The sequence below is a fragment of the Pleurodeles waltl genome, chromosome 8, assembly GCF_031143425.1.
Source record: "Pleurodeles waltl isolate 20211129_DDA chromosome 8, aPleWal1.hap1.20221129, whole genome shotgun sequence".
Lineage (NCBI taxonomy): Eukaryota > Metazoa > Chordata > Amphibia > Caudata > Salamandridae > Pleurodeles > Pleurodeles waltl.
Genome location: NC_090447.1, coordinates 692,192,291 through 692,218,369, shown reverse-complemented (window position 1 = coordinate 692,218,369; position 26,079 = coordinate 692,192,291). Strand labels below are relative to the sequence as shown.

General features: G+C 43.0%; 1 protein-coding gene across 2 annotated transcripts in view; it reads left to right on the top strand.

Moving 5' to 3' along the window:
• LOC138250219 (organic solute transporter subunit alpha-like) overlaps positions 1-26,079 on the top strand; it is a 531,589-nt gene that overhangs the window by 281,674 nt on the left and 223,836 nt on the right. For both annotated transcript variants that reach the window (XM_069204817.1, XM_069204816.1), the window contains one exon: positions 4,096-4,254. In XM_069204817.1, the coding sequence (XP_069060918.1) occupies positions 4,096-4,254 (159 nt within the window). The remainder of the gene's footprint in view (positions 1-4,095; positions 4,255-26,079) is intronic.

Below are 26,079 nucleotides of genomic sequence, written 5' to 3'. Positions count from 1 at the left end.
GAAATTTAGAATTTATGCACCTCCTTCAAATAATTATAACTTGTGCACCTCCATACACATTGTAGGTAACTCAGTAGCCATACTACATTAACTATAACTCGCCACTCTACCATACACTGTGCTCTCACAAATGATGTGATTTACAATGTCATAGCTGTTGTTCTGAATGTTATGAATTTAGATGGTATAAGTGATCTAATATAAATAAAAAGGGTATGAATAATTAATAGAGAAGGCGCGTGCTACATTTAATGTAGTGTGGCTACTGAGTTCACACTCGCTCTCTCTCTATATATATATATATGAGAAAACAAACTGGTCCTGCTTCTGGAGCGCTCTTTCATGTTGGTGCAGGTGTGAGGAATGGACCATTTCCTCTCATGAATCCAAAAACAAACAGTTGCAAGCAACTACACCACCGCACTCCAGGAGGAAATTATTTCTTTTTATTGCAGTCAGGATTAAATCACCATCCTTCACCACTGACACGTTTCGACCTACTGGTCTTGTGATCTCCCTCAGACCCAACACCCTATTCACGTAGTCAAACATTTAGCATTTCCCGCAAATTAGAGAAGTGTCATATTATGAAGAGATAATTAGGAAAGTAAAAAGAGAAAATATAAAATCTTTTGATGAAAAACTCTCCAGGAGATATATACAGTAAAATGCAAAGCATAGAAAGACGATACCTACAACATTAAAGTGCAATGTGCAGTTATGTGCAAATCGCAATAATATGCAATGTGCAAATAAGTGCTGTTACGGACACAAAGTGCAGCAGTGCAAGACTTGTGCAAGCATACTCGAACCCAAGGCTGTTGTATGTTTGCTAGAATCATCTGTCATAAATTTCAACATCCAGAAGTTCATTATAGAATAGTACCATTTGAGGAATCTAAAAGAAAGATCAATTGTGAAGTATAAAGCAACAAATCTTGTTTCATCTTGTTATACTCAAAACTTCCCTATAGATTCAGGGCTTCGCAAAACCACATCCAGTAGACAAGAGGGGGGTGTCTGATATTAATGTTCACAGTCTGTTCATGTCCACATTAGGTTGCACTCCTTTTAACAACTAAGTGCAACATTGCAGTTATGCACTCATTGCAATAAAGTGCAATGTGCAAATAGGTGCATCCACAAAAAAGTGCAATAGTGCTTTGTACAATAATCCTTCTGATACTCTAACCTGAGCTAGTGCAAACACATGATCCAACTGTTGATGGTGCAACAGTGCCCCAAAGGTTTTAATTAATAGGTACAGATCAGTAAGTTTCATCTCATCATTCTATAAACTAAGTGCACAGGGAGTTTAGCATTTGTATTCAACCCTCAGGCACTTCGGTGCACTTCGGTGCCTATCTTTATAATCCATCTTGACTCCGCTTTCCTCAATGTTAACTCCTGATTACCTCATTTGGGTGATTTCCAAATTTTCTGTAGGCCATAATATCAGAGTTTGGACATATTACCTTCATGGCATTCCCAGATATGTGTGCCATGGCACAAGTAAAATCTCTATTGGTGATCATTCTCAGATGTTGTAAAATGCAAAATTTTAATTTTTTGACAGTACAATATATTTCTATTCACATGTGCAATCCAGGATATACACCACAAATGTAGTTTCACGTTATCCTTTTTTTGGTCTGCTCAGTTTTTCCGTTGTGCAGCATGAAAGAAGTTCTGTTTTCCCCATAGTTACAAGCTTTACATCTGGAACAAGGCCAAACCCACTTCTGACTGTCTGTCAGCCAATTAGAGCCTTTCTTATTTTTGTTCCTCGTGAAACTGGTTGTTAAAAAATCACCCATGGATGCTGTATTTTTGTATGTTATTGTGGGATGTTCCAGAAAGATTGTATTCAAGTCTTATCCATATTCAAAAGTTTCCAGTTTTCCTTAATAAGTTGTTTTAAATTTGTGACTAGATGCATTAAAGTCTATGATGTATCTGTTTCTGTTGCTAATTCCATTAGCACTCTATGGTCAGCTAAATCTGCAGTAGTCTTAGATGAAATGTCTTGTTGTTCCAACATTTTCATCCTTCTTACGTTTTATGGCAAATTACTTTTTCAAAATTGCTGTTGCTGTGTCCATAGATATTAGGGGACAAAAATTCAGGTCTTTATTTAATAGAGTCATATGTTTTTTTGCCAACCTTTTATAGGAAAGATTGATAACCACATTATTATATATATATATTATATATATATATATATATATATATATATATATATATATATATATATATACACACACACACACACCAATCCCTTTGTTTTTGTTTGCTTTTTTCTATTTCTTTAAATTGAGAATTTATAGGGAGGAATTTACATAGTTGTGAAAAATGCTGACCCTATTACATAAACATTGACTGACAAAACGCATATGTCTGGGTTTAATGTGCAAAGGCATGCAAACACAGCATGCATTAGTACATGAAAGGCAAACTTACTGGCTTTAAAAATGTTTGGTAGTGACAGTGGTGATGATATCAGTGGTGTGGTATTGGGGATGGTAGTGTCACTGGCATTTAGTGATAGTAGCGGCAATTGTAGGGTGGCACTGGTCGAGGTTGCATTGGAGATGGTGCTATTGGAATTGGTAGTGGTGGTGGTATTAGTGGTGGTAGTAGTGGCATCCATGGTATTTAAGGTGGTGTTATTAGTATTCTTAGAGGTATTTGTTGGTTGCATTTGTGGTCTTATGGGTGGGATCTGGCAGTAGTATTGATGATTTTGATGCTACTGTTGTTGGTGGTGATACTAGTAGTCATGGTGATGGTGGAAATGGTGGGCTTATTGATGGTGATATTGGTGTTGTTGGTTATGGCGATTGTTGAGTTGGTGGCACTGGTACTGTTGAAGTAGTACTGCTGGTGGAATTGGTTTGGTTCTGTTGCTAGGGGATGTTTATTGTGGTATTTTGAAGTCTTGCATTGGTGATGATGGTGGTGGTGATGGTGTTGGTGGTGGAGGTGTTGGAGGTTGTATAATGCTATTTGTGGTGGAGATAGTGTTATTAGTTATGGTGGTATAGTATTGTTTTTTGTGGTATTGGTGGTATTCAGTCCTGCTTCACTGGTCAATGTTGTTTTCAAGGAATGTTTCTGCCAATACTCCATTGGGCGAGCCAAAGTTCTATTTGCACACAATGAGATCAATATTCAATAGGTGGCTGGATGAAGGCACTGCTATCACTTGAGCATACACTGCATTTTTCATTGATAGCTCACATTAAAAAAATACTCCTGAAACTAGGATTGAATTACATGTGAGCGGACCTAACCAGCATAAATTGATCAGCTGTAGGCTATGTTAAGACACGGTTATTTGAACGTGTACACTATTGGTCTCTAAATGCTATTTTTAGCCCCAGCACCTGTACAGCTAGTGTAAGCCTATGCTGGGTTATGAGAACTATCTGGATCTGACGTCCACCACTTAGTATGAACAGAGCTCATACAAGTAAAATTTTGACTATGGACCCCACCACTGCGATTGCAAACACTCCGTTTTGTAAGTCATTAAAGTTCTGCATGAATTTCTAAATAGGCCCTCTTCGGATTTATATGTATTTTTCAGGGTTGTGAAATAATTCCTTTTTTTACAGTTAAAGGATGAAAAGGGTGGCTATGCATGCACCTTTATGAGAGATATTGCTATGCGGTGTTAAGTATTGATGTGTGAATCATTTGTATTTATTGTGGGAATTAAATGTTATGAATAAACATGATTACGTTATAGGTTCATTCTAAGAAATGCTCCTAACACGAAATATACTGTCACATCTTATGTGTCACTGTGGACTTTAGCACGAACAAAAATACCACAATCAATATACCGAATGGTTACCTTAATTATATATATAGTGACCGAGCAGTGGGTGTGTGGTGAGAAACGTGCAGTATGTTTGGTCGAGGGAATACTGTTTTTCTATATAAACTTACCCAAGGTCCCAGACGACATTTGCTATAGTATATCTCCGAAAAGGTGTGGTAATCTGAACATTTTTGTTACATGTGTACCATGATGAAAATTACTTAGTTGTAGTTCCTAACTATTTTTCTATTTTTGTTAACATTTTTCAGCTTCTGTGCCATTGTGATTCATAAGTTTCTTATGATGATGATAAAGGAGTGCGGTGGGCAGAAATTGTTCCTCCGCAGGTATGAGAACGAACGCTTTAAAATCAGCACTGGACCGTGCTGCTGCTGCTGCCCGTGCCTCCCTTATCCCAAAGTCACAAAGTAAGTTCCAAAAAATCGGCAATGCGATATTGTACTACTAATCAAGTGACACACGTAGAGATTGGACCAGGTCATTACCTCTGACTAGGAATGTCACATTTAAGGCATTGTAATATTTGATAATACTCTTGAGTTGCCAAAATGTACCTCAGAAGGTGTATGGATGTTATAACAGATACCAGAATGAAGGTCAACGAGAGCAAACTGAATCCACGCGAGTGCGGTGTTTACGATAAAGTTTGAAGTAGGCGGAGAATGTCTACTGCTTGTTTTAAAATGGATGTGGTTATCGTTGTTTATATAGCTGAAAATGCAGACTGCTTTTAGCTGTCTAAGGATATAGATGTTTTTTTCTTCCCTTAAGGAGGCAATAAAAGTCAGTCCTGTGATTTGATATGCTTGGATCTGGATTTGCACCTTTTTCTCTTAGGCAGTGTTGTGGATAAGCGCTTCTGGGTTCCTTTGGCAAACGTAACCATCGATATAATCTGTGGTAAGCAGCAGGGCAGAAGCTCTACCCATGTGTGTTCCCTATCACAAGTTATCTCATTCACTAGTTACATGGCTGTTCCGAACATGAAAATAAGGGATGCTTCCCAACCCTTGCCTGTTAAATGTTTAGGATCTAAGGGCCAGATGTAGCAAAAATCCAATTTGCGAGTTGCAAATTGCGAGTCCTTCCGACTCGCAATTTGCAACTCGCAAATTGGTATGCAGAACGGTGTCTCAGACACCGTCTGCGAGTCGGTATGGGGTCGCAAAGACCCACCTCATTAATATTAATGAGGTAGGTCGCAAATTGCGGCCCCATAGCAACTATGGGCACTCGCAAACATGGAGGCCTGCTGTAGTCAGCAGACCTCCATGTTCGTGACTGCTTATAAATAAAGCAGTTTTTTTTTTTAAGTGTAGCCCGTTTTCCTTAAAGAAAAACGAGCTGCACTTAAAAAAAAATCCGAAACCTTTAGTTTCGGTATTTTTTCAGGGCAGGTAGTGGTCCCTTGGACCACTACCTGCCCTGAAAAAATAGTATTGGGTCCATTCGCAAAGGGGAAGGGGTCCCATGGGGACCCCTTCCAATTTGCGAGTGGGTTACCATCCACTTGAAGTGGATGGTAACTGCGACAAACGGTATTGCATACCACTCCGAATCGCAAATAGGAAGGGAACACCCCTTCCTATTTGCGATTCTGAAATGCATATTGCGAGTCGGTCCCGACTCGCAATATGCATTTCTGCATAGCAAAGAGGCATTTGCGCCTCACAAACGGCGATTTTCGCCGTTTGCGACGCGCAAATCCTTTGCTACATCTGGCCCTAAGTTCGGCTCGCCATTTTATATCACCATTTGCCCCTTATTACACATAGCATGGCCCTTAGTGAGGATGCAGGGGTAGTGAGTAGCAAGGGTGGCATGAGTCCTAAGGGAAACAAATAAAATGGGCTCCACTACAGCCGGTTGTACTTTAAGAGACAGACCTAATTTATGCGGTTTGACCCCTTCATACCTTTGTGCCTCTACATCTATTCAAAGGAGTGTAATCATAATTTCCAGGGCTGCTTTAAGCTTCCCGTCTATCATTGGTTAGTCAGGCTGACAGTCACACCCAACCATTGTAGATAGGTAAAATGAGAAACGGGAGCTGGCATTCTCCCCACACACTGGGTGAGAATTTATGTATGTGCCACATGATATCATATGCTTAAAATCTGTTTTGATACACAGGAAATGGTAGCTCCAACACCCCCAACGTCCATACACACTCCCGAGTAGTTCTTTTTCAGCACACAATGAAAGAGTCCGGCATCCTCACCACACAGCAGGGCCACGGGCCCCTCTTCCAAGCAGAAGTGTCCCTCACAACTCCACAAGGTTGCTGCCTCCTAAAACTCACACACATGCCTCTCCAAACACGAATTAAAATGATCATACACACCCTTCATCTGCCACCTTTCACCCAGCACTGGGAATGAGTGTTATTAATTCCATACAATGAAACCATGAAGTAACAAGCATTTGTAATGCAATGGGTCTCGCATTTGCTCGAGTTAGAGCTATTAGCGTTGTAGACTTCTAACCGGACATTTTTTTGCCACATAGATTGAAAATGAAAAGTAATACAGTTTCACATAAGCAAGCCGGTTCAAAGTGCCACGCAATGAGCGTGAAGGAGACACACAAAAGGAAAAATCCATTCGTTGGCAGTCAAACATATCAGCAAAAGTGCAATTAGACATGTAACAGGGTTGATGTCCAAGGCGGTAACCAAACCGCCCCAAGGAGAGACAAACATAAACCATTTACCAATGATAACAAAGGATTTTTGAAGGGCAAGCCTATGAACGAGGTATAGTGATGGGGCTGAAGTGGGTGTGGTTAAAAGCCCAAAGAGATAATAACAGGTTGGAAAGTTCGACCTAAAAAGGCCCTATCCGACCCAGAAGGAAAGGAATTGGCAGTTTAGTATGTATATGGTGGAAAAATGCTGACTCTCACCATTCTTGCACGTAAAGAACAAGCCAAGACCTCAGACAGAAAGTACAATACATGGAATATATTTGTATAACAGACAGGCATTCAATCATTGGAGGAACACCTGATTTAAAGTCATTGTGCTGCTCTCTAGTGCCCATCACGCCATGCCTCAGGCATAGAAGGACATCACGTTTCTAGTATAATGACCCCATGTCAGCCAACAGCAACTTGCACTCTGGGTCTTGCAGTTTCCCTTTTACCCGGACATATTGGAACTTTCAGAACCAGGAATTTAAAGCCATCAATATGAGATGGCCGGACTTTGCTATAGAGAAAACGGAGGGCTGGAATTAAAAATAAAATCTGGTATTGCTCCACCAAACTAAGGCCTTTATGAGCTTTTACTCAAAAATGCAGAACAACTTCTCGGACCTGTGGCTATCAATTGTTTTCAGTTTTTCACTATTTCAGCGAAAACACAATGGCATTTTCGGCCTGCTCTGAGCAGGCAGAAATTGTCAGCAACTGCGCTGCTGGAGAGTTGGGAATGCGGGTGTCCTGGGGATCCTCGTTCGTGTCCGAAGGGCACTGGCTACTACTGCTTGATTGCTGCTGCAGGGGTTAGGCATGGGGCAGGCAATGCTGCTGGCTTTACCCCGTGCAGCATTAGGCCCCGGGCTGCTGTCTCCGGACCTGGAATAATCGGATCCAGAGTTTTCAGATTCAATAATTCCGGGCCCAGACACACTTGCAGTGGCAACGTGAGTTACTTCACACAGAGTTATCGCTCCGAGTGAAATAAATCAGCTCTTATTTGGAGCCTAAGTGTTGTTGGCTAGAATGAAAAGACGAGCTCAAGGTGTTACAAACAGGATACACCAAGCGCAATGTTCGTGGTACTGGGAATTCACTGAATAAAACAGGGCCCTCTGGAATTTTCCATCTTAATTTGCTTCAGTTGATCCAAAAGAACTGAAAACATGGATTTTTAAATGGAAGTCAGGGTGGATATATGGTGTTGGGGTTACATGGACGTACTTACATTTCTAAACAAAATGGACATGAGACGACAGAGCATTTGATGGCCAGGATGTTGCGTATTAGGATCATGCTGCACTGGCTGGTTGGGAAAGAGGCATGGCGGATGAGCAGGCACTCCAAGAGAGATCCAATAATTAGCAGAGCAGCACCACCCACTAGCTGGAAGGGGGCTGGCAGCTCAGCACCAAAAACGTACTGACTTAGATTAGCGGCAGCTGGACAACATCATGGGTAGCACTGCATGTTCCAATTCTGCATGGGGGCAAGTGATCGCCGATGGAGCTGAGACCCACACTTACCCCAGTCTAGGGTTCTCCACATCTCTTTAGCGCTGGGTAAGGAATTAACCAGAGACACATACAGGTGGTTAACTAGCCCATTGTCTTCGTAAAAGGCTACCTCTGTCAGCCTTTTGTTATCGAAACGAGTTAAGAGAAATAGAGCCTACTACAGACAAGCTGCATGGGCAGAGCTCGTAAGATTCCCCATGGGTGGGTAGCTGATCCAGAGCACATTTGTACTTTGCGTTCTAGGCCTTAATATCTTGATTTTATATTTAGATAAATAATGCCTGAACCGACCTGCCGCTGCACAGCTGCGCCCCCGCCCCCCCCCCCCCCCCTCAGTTCTTACATTCCCAAGAAATTGAAGGCATGGTTCTTTGCCAAGCCCCGACAATGCCTTGGCCATAAAGCTCCTGTTTCAGTGCCAGAGTACCCTCCACGGTGAATGGTGCTCCATACATATATACATAAAACTACAGGCTCCAGAATACAAAACAGAGAACTGAAGCATATCAGGTACTCAAGCGTGGACCTGAGAAGCTTGTGAATTCTGCATGGCTGACGTCAAAGGGTGGGACTCTACACTGAGGACACGGATCTAGGAAAACTCAAGTATGCAGATTCCTAGGTCTTTCGGAATGCAGAGCTCTCAGGTTTCTAGTGTTCATGGGTACGTAGCACATTCCGGCTAGGTTTATTGTTTACATTCTGTGACTTAATTTCTGATTTTATTATGGGTGAATCAGGACTACGGATCTGAGAATGCAAGGAAAATGGCCTGGACTGGATTAACGACGGGGGATGCTGCCATAGGAGAGCATGGCGTCACAGAGTTCTCAAGGTTTCAGTGCTTTCATTCAAAGTAGTCAGGGCTTTACTTTATAATGCAGTCAAAAGGACTATAACTCCCAGGATGCAACGAAAAACACCTAGACAAGATGAGGCACCCATCATGCATAGGGTTGCCATGATGAGTATTTTGTGGCCTGGTTGGTATTTTCATGCCAAGACACCTAAAAAGAAACATGAAAGTCATTACAATTGTATTTTTCATCTTAGCGGTATAAACACAAAAAAACAACATGAAACCAATCAACAGTATTGCATATTTATATTAGCTGTTCCTAAATAATCATTCAACACAACGTGAGATAATTGCTGTAGCTGATTTTACACAGTTTGTTTAAGCAGAAGCCCACCACATTTAAATAGGAGTCTACACACTGCTCGAAATGCATTTTCCGGCCGGTGGCCTGTTTTGCTTGCTCTACCCCTCACCCTCTCCACTCACACATGCATGGAAGACTACACAGCAAGTCAGGCCCCAGGAAGGCATTCAGCCTCATACTAACTGCAGCCAGTGCATGGTAGACTGGGCTGTCTATCCCTTTAGTCCCTCATGCCACTGCACTGGCTGTACCACTGGTAGCTACACCCTGTGCTAGGGTCTCCCAGCGCTTTATAGCAAACTATCAGGGGCACATAAAAAAAGCTGAGTTCTTACGCAGCTAATTCCAAATTAAGATTACAAAATAGTTTATGAATCAATTAGGACATGCACCTTAAACAATGTCTATATTTAAACAATCTGCCCTTCCATAACTACCCTGGAAGAGTAAATATCTGAACATCGTTGTTAGACCTGGTCTTAGGGTGCCTTACCCCAGACGTTTTGACTTTCCCCTCCTGTTTTCTGCTTTATGTATTTGTTGGCCTTGGGACTCTGAGCACTTTACCACTGCTGACTAGTGCTAAAGTGCATGTGCTTCTCCCCTAAACATGGTAAAATTGGTGTTTCCACAATTGGCATGTTTAATTTACTTGTAAGTCTTGTGTAAAGCGGTATACTCTATACCCAGTGCCTGTAAATTAAATGTTACTAGTGAGCATGCAGAACTGATTGTGCCATCCATACAAGTAGTTTTCAAACCTCTCTCAGGCATGCCATTGCAGAGCCTGTATGTGCAGTTTCACCAACACTTCGACTTGTTATTTAAAACCTCTTGCCAAGCCCTAAAGTCCCCTTTCATTACATATAAGTCTCTGCTAAGATAGGCTCTAGGTAGCCCATAGTTCAGAGTGCTATGTAAGTAGAAGGCAGGACACATATTTTTATGTTTCAGATAACCTAGTAATGAAAAAGTCCCAAAGTCGTTTTTCATTACTGTGAAGCCTACTCTTCTCATAGGTGATGAAGCAGAAAATGAAAGTTTTGATTTATTAACGCATAAACGTAGTGTGAAATAATCATGTGCGACATCAACCGAACTAATAAAGATTGTACGGGGACAAAATGTGCCCTCAGAGTAGTTTGCCAACATTATACGCATGCTTTATATAACGTGGTGTATTAGAATTGCACTAATCCGACATAATCATAAACGAGTGCTACGATTTGCTTGTTTGGAAATGCGTTAGCTTAGCATTACTTTAGAGGAGGCTTTGGCCTAGTGGCCTGGTCTCACGGTTTAGATGTTCGTATTTTTCCAATGTGCTATTAAACGTGTATTTCTGCTTGAAGCTGTACTTTTCCACAGAAACTGTTCACATGTTTATCTTAAAGTTTCGTGCCAGCATAGCATATTTTCTCTTTAATTCAAGGTCGACTTGCAGGTGCGGACAATGGAGGCTCTGAAAGTGAGCTAATTGGTAGACAAGGTTGCGATTTGCGTACCCATCTCCAAGGATAATTTATGCTTAAGTAAAAGCTTGAGAACTGTCGTTTTTGATTGGACAATTTGAAGCTAACCTATGAACCCTCCAATGGAGACCCTACTGGATTCGAACTGTTGTCTATAAAAACCAGGTGCACGAGAAGAAAGTAGCCATTACCAGCTCGATACCCGCCATTTTGCAGACTTCGTAGCTATTATGGCCCACTTTGCTGCGACGCCATTTTGAGAGACTTTGATGCTTTCTCTAATCGAGAGAAAGAGACTTAAATGATTCTTGCCCTAGAGACTTTAACTTTGATTTGTCCCTTTGCATGAAGTGGTAGTCTTAACTTGCCGCCGTGAGGCAATTGCCCCGTTCACCCCTGCCCCTTTGTCCTGTCCCATGCTGATCGAGAAACGGTACCTGTGAGACGAAGACTTCCTTGTATGCTGATCGTAATTGGTAAATATGAAAGGAAATTGTAAAATTCCATTGTGTTCCTTTTAGGTAACCAACTGCTGATTTTGATAAGATCCCTAGCTAGGAGTTTTCTAAATTTATGTTGCTAAATTGTTTTTGCATGAAGTCCCACATGCCGATGCTAATTTGAAGTTAGATGAGGATTCCACATGTTGCACGATGCAATTTCAGATCTTGTTATGCTGACTAAATGTACGCAATTAGTTCATTACAGATTATCGTATTAGTGCTTTGCATTGCCATTATCGAATGCCTTGTGATTCAAATGCTACATAGATTACACTTGTTTCGACGTTATGGACAGCTATTAATGTTCATTTATGTTTATCATTTGGTGTTGAGACACATTTATATTGTGCTAGCTTTGTTAATATAGGGAAATAAATTCACTAACTTTGCAATAAACTGGTGTGGTTATTCCTGACTGAAAGGTCAGGGTTCGCCGAAATGTATTCTGGATTAATCATTAAGTGTTATGTTGATCAAGGTATTGCTTATGTACGTTATTGATTATTGATTTGATGCGATTGATCGATTAAGAGTACAGAGAGTTCCCACTTAGTCAAAAGATTCATCGGCCTAAAGAGCGTCCGAACACAGGTAAATTGTTACCACGGGTTCGCTCTATCAGTAGATGGTAGCAGAGGACGGTTCAGTCTTTTGGGACCCTGTACTATTAAAATACATGGTGTTGAATTAACGGTTACGCATTTTGAGGCCTCATTCGAGAAGTTGAATTAGATTTTCTTGGATAAAATTGATTGACAGAATGATGATGGGCTAGGTCCACCGCGACTTTCCCGGGATCTCGGAGCTTGCGAATGGAGAGAACGGAGGTGTGGAAACAGCGTTGGCGGTACTAGTGATGGTATGAGTGAAGTTAGAGTTTTGCGCTTGCACAGCTTATTGCCGCAGATTGTGTGAGAAGGTTGCGAGGAATTTTTTTTCTTTTAGAGGATAGCGGAGGTGCGACTCCGAGTGTAGAAGTAGTGAAGTCGTCGAACTTCATAGAAATAGCGGAGGTGCGGCTCCGAGTGTGAGAGTAGGGAAGTCGTTGAACTTCATGTGCGTGTGGCGCTTTGTGCATAAAAAAAAGGTCCACGTGGTTGTTGTTGTTGAGGCGGGCCCTGCGAGGTCAAGAGACTCCGGAGTATGTTGATCCATGTTGTGGTCTGGGCGGTTTAGTAGGTTGATCGGGCGTGGTCAACGAGTCGGTACGTGTGTTAGGGAGTGAAAGAAACTTCGACTTCGGGCTTTGACAAGATTCTAAGTGCACTAGAATAGATCATTGACAAGTTGAGAGTAGGTCTGCAGGTCAGATTTGCTTGCGAACGTGGGGACTGAGAAAGACGGAATAGCGGCCGAGGCTAGTGAAAGGTCCCTAAGGTCCTGAAGCGACTGTGTTGCCCTTCCTGTAGTAAACCGACAGATCTGTTTTAGTTTTTGGTAGCTCGCGATACATGCAAGAAGTTGTTACGGGAGGAGCTGAGTGAAGGAAGACTAGCCGTGAGGCTTTGTCAGCCGCAGTGTGTGTGAGTGTGACGTCACTAGGAGCCGCGCTGGGATAGGTTGGTTGGAGAGAAGGGTCGCGCACGGATTGGACGCAGTCCGTGGGGCTCGTTAGGAAGGGGAAAGGCAAGCGAAGAGTATTCCGGGAATTAAAGTCACCTATTGATTACAAATTTTGTGGAATAAAAGTGACCCATTGATTATAAACTTTGTGAAATTAAAAGACGAGAAAATGAAATTCCTTAAAGCATTTAGGAGCGCGATGAAAGGGGAGTCTTACATCAAAGCGAGCGTAGGAGAGGAGACGCCGCCCGAGGGCACACCAGCTTACATTGTAATGGAGGAAAAAGGGGTTGCTCCGTGTCTTTGGCTAAAGCAATGGCACAAACTGACAGAGAAACATGGGAGCGTAGCGTTCCCGATACATGGGACATTCAATATAAGGATCCTAGAGAATTTGATATTCACGATGTACGACATGAAGGTGCCTCCAAGGCCAGCCCAGTTTGAGGCTCTAGCAATCTGGGAATTAATGGCTAGACAGCAACAGAAGAACAAGTTTGAAACAAGGATGAGGAAGGTAGAAAAGACACTAGCGGATGCTAGGTGGGATAATGCGCAGAAGGTGTGGAGGTCAGATATATTGCAGGGAATAAAATTGTTTCCCGCAATTACTAAGGAGGAAGAGGAGATAGGTAAGAAAGCTACCTGTAAGACAGACAGGAAGTGTTCCAAGGATAGAGAGGACGAGGAAAAATTGAGAAGAGAAGAGGAGTTAGAGGATGAGGAGTTAATAATGCAATTGCTGAACGACCGTCCACCACCTTATGCGGAGAATGGACAAGGTCCAAGTACCAGCTCTGCCCCTCCGGTACCGGTACAGAACAGTGAAACCCAGAGTTCAGAAGCGCCATCGGGATCTAAGGACCCGAGTTTACTGTTCACCCCGCAGATACCGCAGGTTAGGAGAATATATCCAGATGTGCCCATAATGAAACCAGCAGAAAATTACCAACCGCAGATGCCAGGGTACTACAGCAGTGACAATAGTGGAGGAATGGTTCTAGAACAAACAGTAAGGGGAGTACAGAATGGTCACAATCCAACAATGACACAGGCTGAATCAACTCAGTTTATGATGCCTCAAAAGCAGATGCAGGGAGGAAACGCTCATGCTCAGATGACGGGGAGTCAGATGGGCATGCCGGCAATAATGACCCATAGTATGGGGATGAACATGCCTCAGAACATGGGAAATGGACAGAACCCAGACGCGATATCACTACCCATTACTGTAGGTCCACCGGTACCTCTGTACAGTCAGCCAAACTTAGGCATAAACAGTCAGGGATCAATGCTGCAGATTGGGACAGAGAGAAGGTGCATAGAGAACACTCCAGGGATAACTCCTATAGCGGCTCAGCCAAATGGATCTGGATCCTTGATGGAGTTTAGTCCCATATGTGCTCAGTCTACACTGGTGAGGTCGAGCCCCCCACTGATAATACCTTTAACATTGAATACTGAAAAGTTGCCGCAACCATCAATGGCAGTCGATGTGAATGCTACACTGATGGGGGTAAATGCGCAACAGCTGACACAGTGGTTCAACAGCTTGAATTCCACACAAGGTTCGGACAGTGGGAAAGGAGAAGAGTACCTGAATAGGATGAGGCTGAACATGGAAGCACAAGAATTGGTGGAAGGGAATATGGGTGTGAACAGGTTAGAGTCCTACACGGAAGAGGAGCTGAGGTATCTATGTCCAAAGATCACGAAAGAAGTGAACAAGGTACATAAAAGTTTGCAGGAAGTAGCGGACAGAAACGGGATTGACATAGGCAAGACAAAACACTTGAGCAGGAGCTATAGGTTGGATTTTGGGACCACAGATTTTGAACACATGAGGTCAGCAGGTATGAAGGCACACCTTAGAGAATTGTTGCAGAGTGCCCAAGTGTGGAGGTGCTTAGACAAGTGGGAAAGCAGGTGGGTAAAGAGGAAGGATAAGAGGAGGGACAGTGCTACAGAGCACAACGAGAAAAGACCACAGAGCAGCGAGACAGTAACCATGTTACCGATGAGGGAGACAGCAGGTGGGAAATTAATACATGTACCATGGCACAGAAGCGACATTCAGTCATTTACGGATGATTTTCCCAAACTGAGAGAGAAGCCGATTGAATGGTATCAACAGACTGATAGGTTTGTCAAGCTTGCAAAATGTCTCTGGGAAGACTTGAATACTCTATTTGAGATTGTGGTTCCGGCAGACTTGTGGGAGGATTGCAAAAGAGCTGTAGGTTGGCCGACAAGCGAACCAGAGAGAGACAGGGAGACGGGTGCACCATCACCTATGGTGATGAGTTTGTACTATAAGGTGATTGAGCATTTGAAGACGAAGGTTGCCGCGAAAAATGTGGATTGGCAGAAGATTGATCGAACTGCCCAAGAGGCTAAAGAATCGATTCATAGTTACTATGAGAGGTTGTTGAAGGCGTTCAAGAATTACAGTGGCACGGAAACAATTGAGGCAAAAGATATGCTTCATTTTGTGTTTAGATTTGTGGAAGGGTTGAGACCAGAGATAAGTCAGATGATAAAGTCGCATTTGATTTGCTGGCAGTCGAAACCGATTGATGAGGTCTTGACTTATGCGAAATATTGTAGCGACGAGATTGAAGTGAAACAGAAAAAGCTGAAAGAGAAGGTGATGATGATGCAGCTTAAAGCAGCTCAGACAGGTCTGCAAGGTCTGCAAGGGATGCAAGGGTTCCAACAGCAGGTACCGCAACCGCAGCCGCAGTTGCAGGGAAACATGGCGTTTCAGCCACAGGCAAGAGGCAGAGGCAGAGGAGGTTTTGTGAATAATGGTCCGGATTTAAACACTGTTGTAACGGGTGTGCAGGCAATGAAGAAAGTGATGCCGTGTCACGCGTGCGGAATTGTAGGTCATTGGAAACGCGAGTGCCCGATGGTGGTGCAGGAAGGTGCAGGTGCAGGTGCAGGTGTTGGTCAGCAAAACAATGATGTCAATGCATTTCAGACAATGAGGGGACCGAAAATGAGAGGTCCAAACCCAAATTTTCAGACCATAAATCAATTGCAGGGATTACAACCTATGCAGCCGCAGCAGATGCAGATGCCTCGTATGCAGATGTCGCAAATGCAGCCGATGCAACAGCAGTTACCCATGGTACCTAATCAGCAAATGCAAATACCTTTGGCACCAATGAGTCAGCAGCAAGTGATGGTTCCTCCACAGGTCTCGGGTCAGGTAATGAGTACAAATGGCACCGTACAACAGTTCCCATTACACAGTGAGAGTGGAATAAACAATGTATGGGAGAGTGAAAGCTCAGAAGAAGAAGGAGATTGTGTGCTTGCAGCATCCTTAGAAGTTGATCAAAAGGGTCCGTACGTAGAGGGAAGAGTAATGGGTCATCATGTTTCATTCTTGGTGGACACGGGAGCCACACGTTCAACTGTTAAGAGCAGTGAAGTACCAAATTTGCCACTCTCAGGGAGGACGGTTCAAGTGGTGGGAGTAGCAAACAGGCACTTGACAAACCCAATAACAGATCCGGTACCAGTCAGCATCGGTAACTATCAAGGGGTGCATCAGTTTGTGATATGTGACTCAAGCCCAATAGCACTGTTAGGGAGAGACCTGTTGTGCAAGCTGGGATGTTCGATCATGTGTTCGAACGAAGGAATAACAATCCAGACAAACAGTGATGGGTAAGAAGAGGACAGTGTAGAGGGGAATGAAATGGAAACGGTCGATGAAGAGTATCCTCTGATTTGCCTTTTTCCGATGATAACTGAAGAAGATATTCCAGCCGAATTACGGGAAACAGTCGGAAAAGAAGTGTGGGACATGACAGGGAAAGAGGTGGGATTGATGAAAGGAGTGGAACCAGTGAAAGTGACTGTAAAGCCCAATGCGATCTTTCCCCAGACCCCACAATACCACATGCCACAAGATACCCTCATGAAAGTTGCCCAACTCATTGACGAATTTGTGAAACAGGGGGTTCTGAAAGAAGTGTTAAGCAGTCCCTGTAATTCACCGATAATGGGACTAATAAAGCCAAGTGGAAAGGTCCGACTCGTGCAGGACTTGAGGAAAATAAATGACATTATAGTCAAATGCTGCCCTGTTGTACCGAATCCAGCTGTGATAATGTTTCAGATCCCTTGCGATGCTGAGTGGTTCTCAGTCATCGATTTGTCACAAGCATTCTTTTCTGTGCCTCTTCATGAGGACAGCCAATTTCTCTTTTGTTTCAAATTCCTAGACAGAGTGTACAGTTGGTGTCGAATTCCTCAAGGGTTTTCTGAGTCACCGTAAATATTCAATCAGGTTCTAAAGAAAGACTTGGAAGAGTTAGAGTTGCCATTTGAGTCAACCCTAGTACAGTACATCGACGACTTACTGGTTGCATCAAAGACAGAAAGTGGCTGCACAGCCGATACCATTGCTCTGTTGAACCATTTGGGAGGGAATGGACACAAGGTGTCTCCTTCCAAATTGCAGTTCTGTCAGAAGAAAGTGAGATACTTGGGTCACCAGATAGAGAAAGGGTCACGGAGGATAATGAAGGAAAGAATTACAAATGTACTCCAGATGAGTCCGCCCAGGACGAGAAAGGAGGTGAGGAAATTCTTGGGAATGGTGGGCTACTGTCGCCAGTGGATTCCCAACTTCTCGACTCTAGCGAAGCCTTTACTGAAACTGACCCAGAAGGATGCTTTGGATCAAATTGAGCTGAAAGGAGATGAGATGGATGCCTTTGTTGAATTGAAAGAATGCATGTGTAGGGCCCCAGCTTTAGGTATGCCTGATTACACAAAGCCTTTTACATTGTTTTGCCATGAACGTGATGCATGTTCTTTGTCTGTCTTGACTCAAGCCCACGGTGGCGTAAACAGACCAGTAGCGTATTTTTCAGCTACTTTGGATCCGGTCGCAGCAGCACTCCCAGGGTGTTTGCGCGCCGTAGCAGCAGTTGGTATCAGCCTCACTCAGAGTGAAGGAATAGTGATGGGACACCCAGTAACAGTCATGGTCCCTCACTCAGTTGAGATACTTTTGACCCGCTCCCGAACGCAACACATGACCGGAGCAAGACTCACAAGGTATGAAACGATTATTCTGGGCTCACCGAATGTGCAGCTGAAAAGGTGCACTACGTTGAATCCAGCTACCTTGCTTCCTGGAGAAAATGCTGAAATTGAGAACGCTGAAGACGTCTAGCATGACTGCCTTCAGGTGACTGAATTTTGCACAAAACCTCGACCGGACATTAAGGATACGAAGCTTGATGAAAATGACCAAATTCTTTTTGTTGATGGTTCATGTCTAAGAGACGGGATGGGGATTTTGAAAGCAGGATACGCTGTATGCACTGTAACAGGTGTCTTGGAAGCGGGATGGCTCCAAGGAGTCTATTCTGCACAAGTAGCAGAACTTGTAGCCCTTACCAGAGCATGTCAACTGTCTGCATTGATGAAAGTCACCATTTACACTGATAGCCAATATGGGTTTGGGATTGTGCATGACTTTGGACAACTATGGTCACAGAGAGGTTTCCTGACTTCTTCAGGATCACCAGTGAAAAACGGGGAGAGAATAAGGGAATTGTTACATGCCATTCAAGTGCCAGCTGAAGTTGCAGTGGTAAAGTGCAGTGCTCACACGAAAGGACAGGACTACGTTTCTCTGGGAAATGCATATGCGGATCAAGTCGCAAGATTTTGTGCCTTGAACTGTATATTACTGAGAGATGAATGGAACTCAATAAGTGAGCCAGAACTCGAACCAGCTGAAGCATTTGCCTTGAAGGTCGTAGATACAATAGAGGAACTAAAAGCACTACAGAATAATGTCAGGGAGGATGAAAGAGATTCCTGGATCAAATCACAATGTATAAAGAGACAAGACGAGTTATGGGTTTCACATGAGGGAAAATTTGTTTTGCCAAATAGTCTCTTATCACAGCTCGCAATTCTATCATGGGCAAGCTCACCTAGGGAGAGATGCCATGATAAGATTGTTCAAAACTGATTGGTTTAACCCCAGATTTCATCAAGCTGCAGAAGCAGTTTGCCATCGATGTGTCACTTGCCAGCAGATGAACCCAGGAAAGGGAACAGTTGTGAACGCGAGCCACATTGGTAGGGCAAGCGGTCCTTTTAGTCGTATGCAGATGGACTTCATTGAGATGCCTGTGCATGGAGGTCTGAAATATGTGTTGGTGATTGTGTGCATTTTTAGTCACTGGATTGAGGCATACCCCACACGTAGAAATGACAGCCTTACAGTTGCAAAGCTATTATTGAGAGAGTTGATACCACGTTTCGGATTCCCGATCTCTTTAGAATCAGATAGGGGACGTCACTTCAATAACGAGGTGATAAAGTTACTTTGCGAAGCGCTGAACATTGAGCAGAAACTGCATTGTAGCTATCGCCCTGAAGCATCAGGACTGGTGGAACAGATGAATGGTACACTGAAATCAAGAATGGCGAAAATATGTGCATCAACAAATTTGAAATGGCCTGACGCATTGCCCTTAGTGCTAATGTCAATGAGAAACACTCCTGATAGAAAAACTGGATTGTCTCCGCACGAAATTCTCATGGGCAGGGCTATGAGACTTCCTGCAGTTCCCGCAAATGCGCTTTTGAATATTACAGATGATATGGTGTTAGACTACTGCAAAGGACTGGCTGACGTGGTTCGCTCTTTCTCTCACCAGGTGGAAGCAACCACCTTGCCACCGATCCAAGGTCCAGGACACGCACTGAAAGCAGGTGACTGGGTCGTGGTGAAGAAGCACGTGAGGAAGTCGTGCCTGGAACCCCGTTGGAAAGGCCCTTTCCAAGTGATCCTGACGACAACTACCGCTGTGAAGTGTGCGGGGGTTCCCAACTGGATTCACGCCAGTCACACAAAGAAGGTGTTGTGTCCCACAGATGAGGAAGTTGAAGCGCTGAAATTGCCAGTGCCTGATAAAACAGTGCCGAGTGCTGAGACAGAACAAAAGCGAACTGAAAGCGAACAAGCAGCAGCAGGAGAAAAAGAGATATTATTGGAGAACGAAGAGTCCGACTCACTTGGGGAAGACCAAGGAGAAAGTTCAGACAGCGACGAAGAAGCTGCAGGTGACAAAGAGCCTGAAGCAGCTGAGGGTAGCAAAAAGCCTGAAGCAGCTGAAGGTGACAAAGAACCTGAAGCAGCTGAAAGTGATACAGAGCCTGACGAAAGTAACGGTGACGAAGGGCTAGAAAAAGGTGAAAAAGCAGGAGAGCCTGATCAGAAGGGGGCTTTCCCAGAAACAAACGATACAGAAAAAGAAAAAGAGAACGTGATCGATTCCCCTGAAGGAGGGGACAAGGCAGAGCAGAACAAAAAAGTTCAAACCTCTACAGAAAAGGTCGCCGGTCCATCAAATGGACATGGTGCAAAGAGGAGGCTAAGTATATCACCAGTAAAACAAAGGTCTGGAGAAGGTTTGAACGACGGAGAAAGGCCAAAAGTAAAGGAGAAAAGAAAAGAAGTGTCTGTTGTGATACCAACCTCGAGTGAAGAAAAAGACTTGACAAAAGAGGAAAGTACCAGCGAGGCAGAATCGAAAAGAGAAGCAAAATTGAAAAGGAAAAGGATACCGAACAGAAGGTATTCCGGTCCTGAATGGGCATATGCAGTCAATGACGATTGGACTGACGAGTTTGTATCTCTAAGCATCGAGAACGAAGAAGAGGAAGAGATACCAATAGAAAAGAAAAGTTTTATGGACAGTGTTGATTGAAAGGGTGATAAATGACATTGCTTGCTACAATCTAACGTGAAATAAACAACCAGCTGAGACATTGCTAAACCGGACGAGACATTTGCTAAACCGATAAAGACTGAGTTATTGCCGAATTGAGACAAATGCTGCTAACCGATAAGTGACTGGCCTTTTGAAGAAGACGGTGTGAACATTGCGCTCGCTCAGCTTTGTAACTGAATTGCTAAACTCGTATCATTTATAAGTGCTTCTAACTCTCTGATTCTATACAGATCATGACGCAAACCAATAGAAAGAAATATTGTAAATATGTGTGTATAGGCTTGGTAGTTACATGTGTACTAATAATAATGGCGATTGTTTTTGGAATACATGGAAAGGGTGAAAATGAGACTATTGCTGCTTCTACTATTGCTCCTGTTACTGTTACTGAACTAACCGCATTGAAAAGGCTAGCAATGGATGAGAGACTCTTGCATGAAAGGAAAGAGCTTTCGTATAATGTTTTCTATCGCTTACTAACAGAATATGTTGAGACAATGGATGCGAAGGATTGTTATGTATGTACCCAGATACCGACATCAGTAAAGGAGGGGGTGACATATCACCACATGCCTCTTACATATGGGATTACATGTAGTATAGTAATGTCTAGGTTTTATGGTCAAACTAACATACAGTATTTTTACTCAAATTATGATGTTACCTTTGCTTATGTTCCTATAATAGCGCAGCTAAGCCAGACTGCAAAGGATTGGGATGCTAAAATTTTTCGAGCCAATGCTACCTTTTGAAACGGCTCACGCTCATAGGGAAAATCTTACCTGCTCACTCTCTGCAGTAGAAATAAGCTTTTTAGATCGCACAGATGATAGGAGGGCTCAAATGAAGGCGAAATTAGAAAAAGAACTACATAAGAGGACTTCAGTAGATAATTATGATTTTGCTGCAATAAAAACACAAGGGAAAATTGCTTTAGATGCTTGGCATGTAGGGAAATTTTGTATATATCGAGGTGAATCTTATTATGACAATATTTTTGTAGGGGCGAGTGAGTGTAAACATACATTTATCTTTAAGGCCAAATGGACATTCATGATGGACGGACTTGACCCTGTCATTCCAGGTGTATATTACATTTGTGGGCATAATGCCTATTATCGTCTTCCAAAGGGATGGTGGGGGAGATGTTATTTGGGTATAGTGTTCCCAAAGGTTTATCAGCTGGATGACGTATCGATGATTCAAAAGACATCTGGATCCCATCGTATCCAGAAAAGAGAGGCCGCAGCTGCTGTGGTAGGTGATATATTTGGAGCCATGATTCCTTCATTGGGAGTTGTGCTGAATTCCATCAAAATAAGAAAGTTGTCTACTATAGTGGATAACATGTTGACAAAGTTTTCAGGTGCTATAATCCTGATGGATGCTGAACTTGCAGCGGAAAGAGCTATGACTCTTCAAAATAGGCTTGCTTTAGACATTCTTTTAGCAAAGGATGGAGGGGTTTGCAAAATGCTTGGTGCAAGACACTGTTGTACCTATATACCCGACAATAGTGTGAAAATTAAAACTATGCTTGCTAATCTAACAAAAGAAAGTGCAGATTTAAAGGAACTGAAAGAACCAGGAGTGTGGGAGAAGGTTGGAAAAGGACTTGCTTCAGTGGGACATTGGATTGGGGGAATTTGGAATGGAATATTGTTGAAAATAATAGAGGGAATTTTAATAGTGATAATTTGTATATTTGGAATTTGGGGAATAAAAAGGGGAATAATAATGATTATGGAAAGAATTAAAAGAAGAAAGGAGGAGAAAATTATGAAAAGAATGGCAGAAGAATACAAAGCACAAACTAGGGGAACTAAAAGGAAAAGGGAACTGACAGAATTTTAATGGAATAAAATTTGTGGGCATAATTTGTGTGATGACAAGTAGTCATCAGAGGAGGGATTGATGAAGCAGAAAATGAAAGTTTTGATTTATTAACGCATAAACGTAGTGTGAAATAATCATGTGCGACATCAACCGAACTAATAAAGATTGTACGGGGACAAAATGTGCCCTCAGAGTAGTTTGCCAACATTATACGCGTGCTTTATATAACGTGGTGTATTAGAATTGCACTAATCCGACATAATCATAAACGAGTGCTACGATTTGCTTGTTTGGAAATGCGTTAGCTTAGCATTACTTTAGAGGAGGCTTTGGCCTAGTGGCCTGGTCTCACGGTTTAGATGTTCGTATTTTTCCAATGTGCTATTAAACGTGTATTTCTGCTTGAAGCTGTACTTTTCCACAGAAACTGTTCACATGCTTATCTTAAAGTTTCGTGCCAGCATGGCATATTTTCTCTTTAATTCAAGGTCGACTTGCAGGTGCGGACAATGGAGGCTCTGAAAGTGAGCTAATTGGTAGACAATGTTACGATTTGCGTACCCATCTCCAAGGATAATGTATGCTTAAGTAAAAGCTTGAGAACTGTCGTTTTGGATTGGACAATTTGAAGCTAACCTATGAACCCTCCAATGGAGACCCTACTGGATTCGAACTGTTGTCTATAAAAACCAGGTGCACGAGAAGAAAGTAGCCATTACCAGCTCGATACCCGCCATTTTGCAGACTTCGTAGCTATTATGGCCCACTTTGCTGCGACGCCATTTTGAGAGACTTTGATGCTTTCTCTAATCGAGAGAAAGAGACTTAAATGATTCTTGCCCTAGAGACTTTAACTTTGATTTGTCCCTTTGCATGAAGTGGTAGTCTTAACTTGCCGCCGTGAGGCAATTGCCCCGTTCACCCCTGCCCCTTTGTCCTGTCCCATGCTGATCGAGAAACGGTACCTGTGAGATGAAGACTTCCTTGTATGCTGATCGTAATTGGTAAATATGAAAGGAAATTGTAAAATTGCATTGTGTTCCTTTTAGGTAACCAACTGCTGATTTTGATAAGATCCCTAGCTAGGAGTTTTCTAAATTTATGTTGCTAAATTGTTTTTGCATGAAGTCCCACATGCCGATGCTAATTTGAAGTTAGATGAGGATTCCACATGTTGCACGATGCAATTTGAGATCTTGTTATGCTGACTAAATGTACGCAATTAGTTCATTACAGATTATCGTATTAGTGCTTTGCATTGCCATTATCGAATGCCTTGTGATTCAAATGCTACATAGATTACACTTGTTTCGACGTTATGGACAGCTATTAATGTTCATTTATGTTTATCATTTGGTGTTGAGACACATTTATATTGTGCTAGCTTTGTTAATATAGGGAAATAAATTCACTAACTTTGCAATAAACTGGTGTGGTTATTCCTGACTGAAAGGTCAGGGTTCGCCGAAATGTATTCTGGATTAATCATTAAGTGTTATGTTGATCAAGGTATTGCTTATGTACGTTATTGATTATTGATTTGATGCGATTGATCGATTAAGAGTACAGAGAGTTCCCACTTAGTCAAAAGATTCATCGGCCTAAAGAGCGTCCGAACACAGGTAAATTGTTACCACGGGTTCGCTCTATCATAGGTCAGCATTAGGAACTCCTTAATATCCTTTTAAGCTGTAATTCCTAACCAGAAATGAGTAGCTGCATCATGTTTCATATTATTGCAATGGTAATGATACATACTCTTTAATGGTAAAGTCAGATTTAACATTACTATTTTAGAAATGCCACTTTTAGAAAGTAGGCATGTCTCTGCTCTTACTGCTCTGTGTACCTTGTATCCTGTCTCTAAAACACATTTGGGCTAGGTGATAACTACACTTTGTGCATTCCACCCAGACAGCCACACCCACAGGAAGGGTGGATGTGACAAAAGATTAATCTGCAGTCATTAGCATTCTGATGGGACTTCCTGGACTGGAAGAGTGGAGGAGAGCACACACTTACACTTCAATAGGGGAATGCCTGTTCCACACAAAGGTCTGGTTACCCTCTACTGATAGTCTGCAGCCAAGGTTGAGAGAAAGGAGGACATGTGCACTTCAAGGAGCTGATTTGAAATCACTCCCACTTCAAAGACACTTTTGGGTACAAGTACTTGTGTCTGTGACCCTAGACAATGAGATCACTACTGGACTCAGGAAGAACTCTGCTGGAGTAAAGATTGCTGTTCTATAAGTATTGCCACTCTTCCTGGACTGACTGTTCCAAGGAACTGCTTCTCTGCATCGCTGAGCTGCCCTGCTGCCTGCTGATCTCTGCACTGCTGAGGACAAGGGCTGGGTCCAGCCTGCTGAACCCAGAGTTTCTCCAAGGGCTTGTTGTCTTGAAAGCCTGCCTGCAAGTCTCCTGGTGCTGCTGAATTCTATCTGTGAGTCCTACCGTTTCCTGAGGTAATCTTCTCCAGTCCTGGGTCTCAGAAGTGAGTTCTGCAGCTGGTTTCTGTAAAAACCAACACATGGCTTCGACTGCAGGAGAAATTTCGATCCATTGCTCCCTCGACGCCGAAGCAGAGGCTGATCGACAACAGCAGATTCGCAGCCTGTTTGGTGTTACGACGATGCCCTATGCTGCTCCGCGAAGATGCATCCCATTTACTTAACGGACTTTGATGCCAACACGGGACCCGACTGAGAGGATCAGAACCAACACATTGTGCACTTGACATTGATGCTTTGCTCTATCAAAGGTACTGTTTCAGCAGACCCTGCCTGGGTTATGTAGCTGGCCTACCCTCCATCGCAGTCAATCTGAAGTTTGAACCTGCACCAGCCCCTCGCGACCTCAAGTAACCTTTTAACCGTTAGTGACTTTTAAGCACTATTTCACATTTAATCTTTAAAAATTCACATCTCAACTTCTACTGATTGGATTTTTGTCTTTCTGGTATTGTTTTACTCAAATAAATAATCTCCATTTTTCAAAACCTATGTGGAGTCTTTTTGTGGTGTTTTAATTGTGTTACTGTGTGTGTGTTGCACAAATAATTTACATATTGCCTCTTATGTTAAGCCTGACTACTGTGTGCCAAGCTACCAAAGGGTGAGCACATGATCACTAGGATGTGTATCTGACTTACCCTGAATAGGATTGTGATCCCTACTTAAACAGGGTGCAAACCTCTGCCAACTAGAGACCCCATTTCTAAGACTTGTACAGACAGCAGGGGCACTAGCTCGCATCAAGAACAGTAGAGACACAGCACTGGCACTTTACACCCCCTCCTATAAAGAACAGTAGCAGGATAACCAGTAGTGCATGCTCCCCTAGCACCAAGGACAATGCAAGCTTCCACCATAAATAAAACATATGGGGCACAGACAGCAGGGGCACAGGATCGCATCAAGAACAGTAGAGATACAGCACTGGCACTTTACATCCCCTTCTATGAAGAACAGTAGCAGGGGTAACCTGCCGTGCAAGCATCCCACACACACAAGTAACATGGTGCAGAGCAAGCATCCTTCTGGCTGAAAATAGTACAGTGTGGGCAGCACTAGGCTTAACTGACCTCCCACATAGACAGAACAAGCACAACAACAACAGCACAAGCTTCCCTCAGACACTGCTCATGTGTAAAGCACAGACAGTGGCATGGGAAGCTTATTTCACACAGATAAGGCAGAGT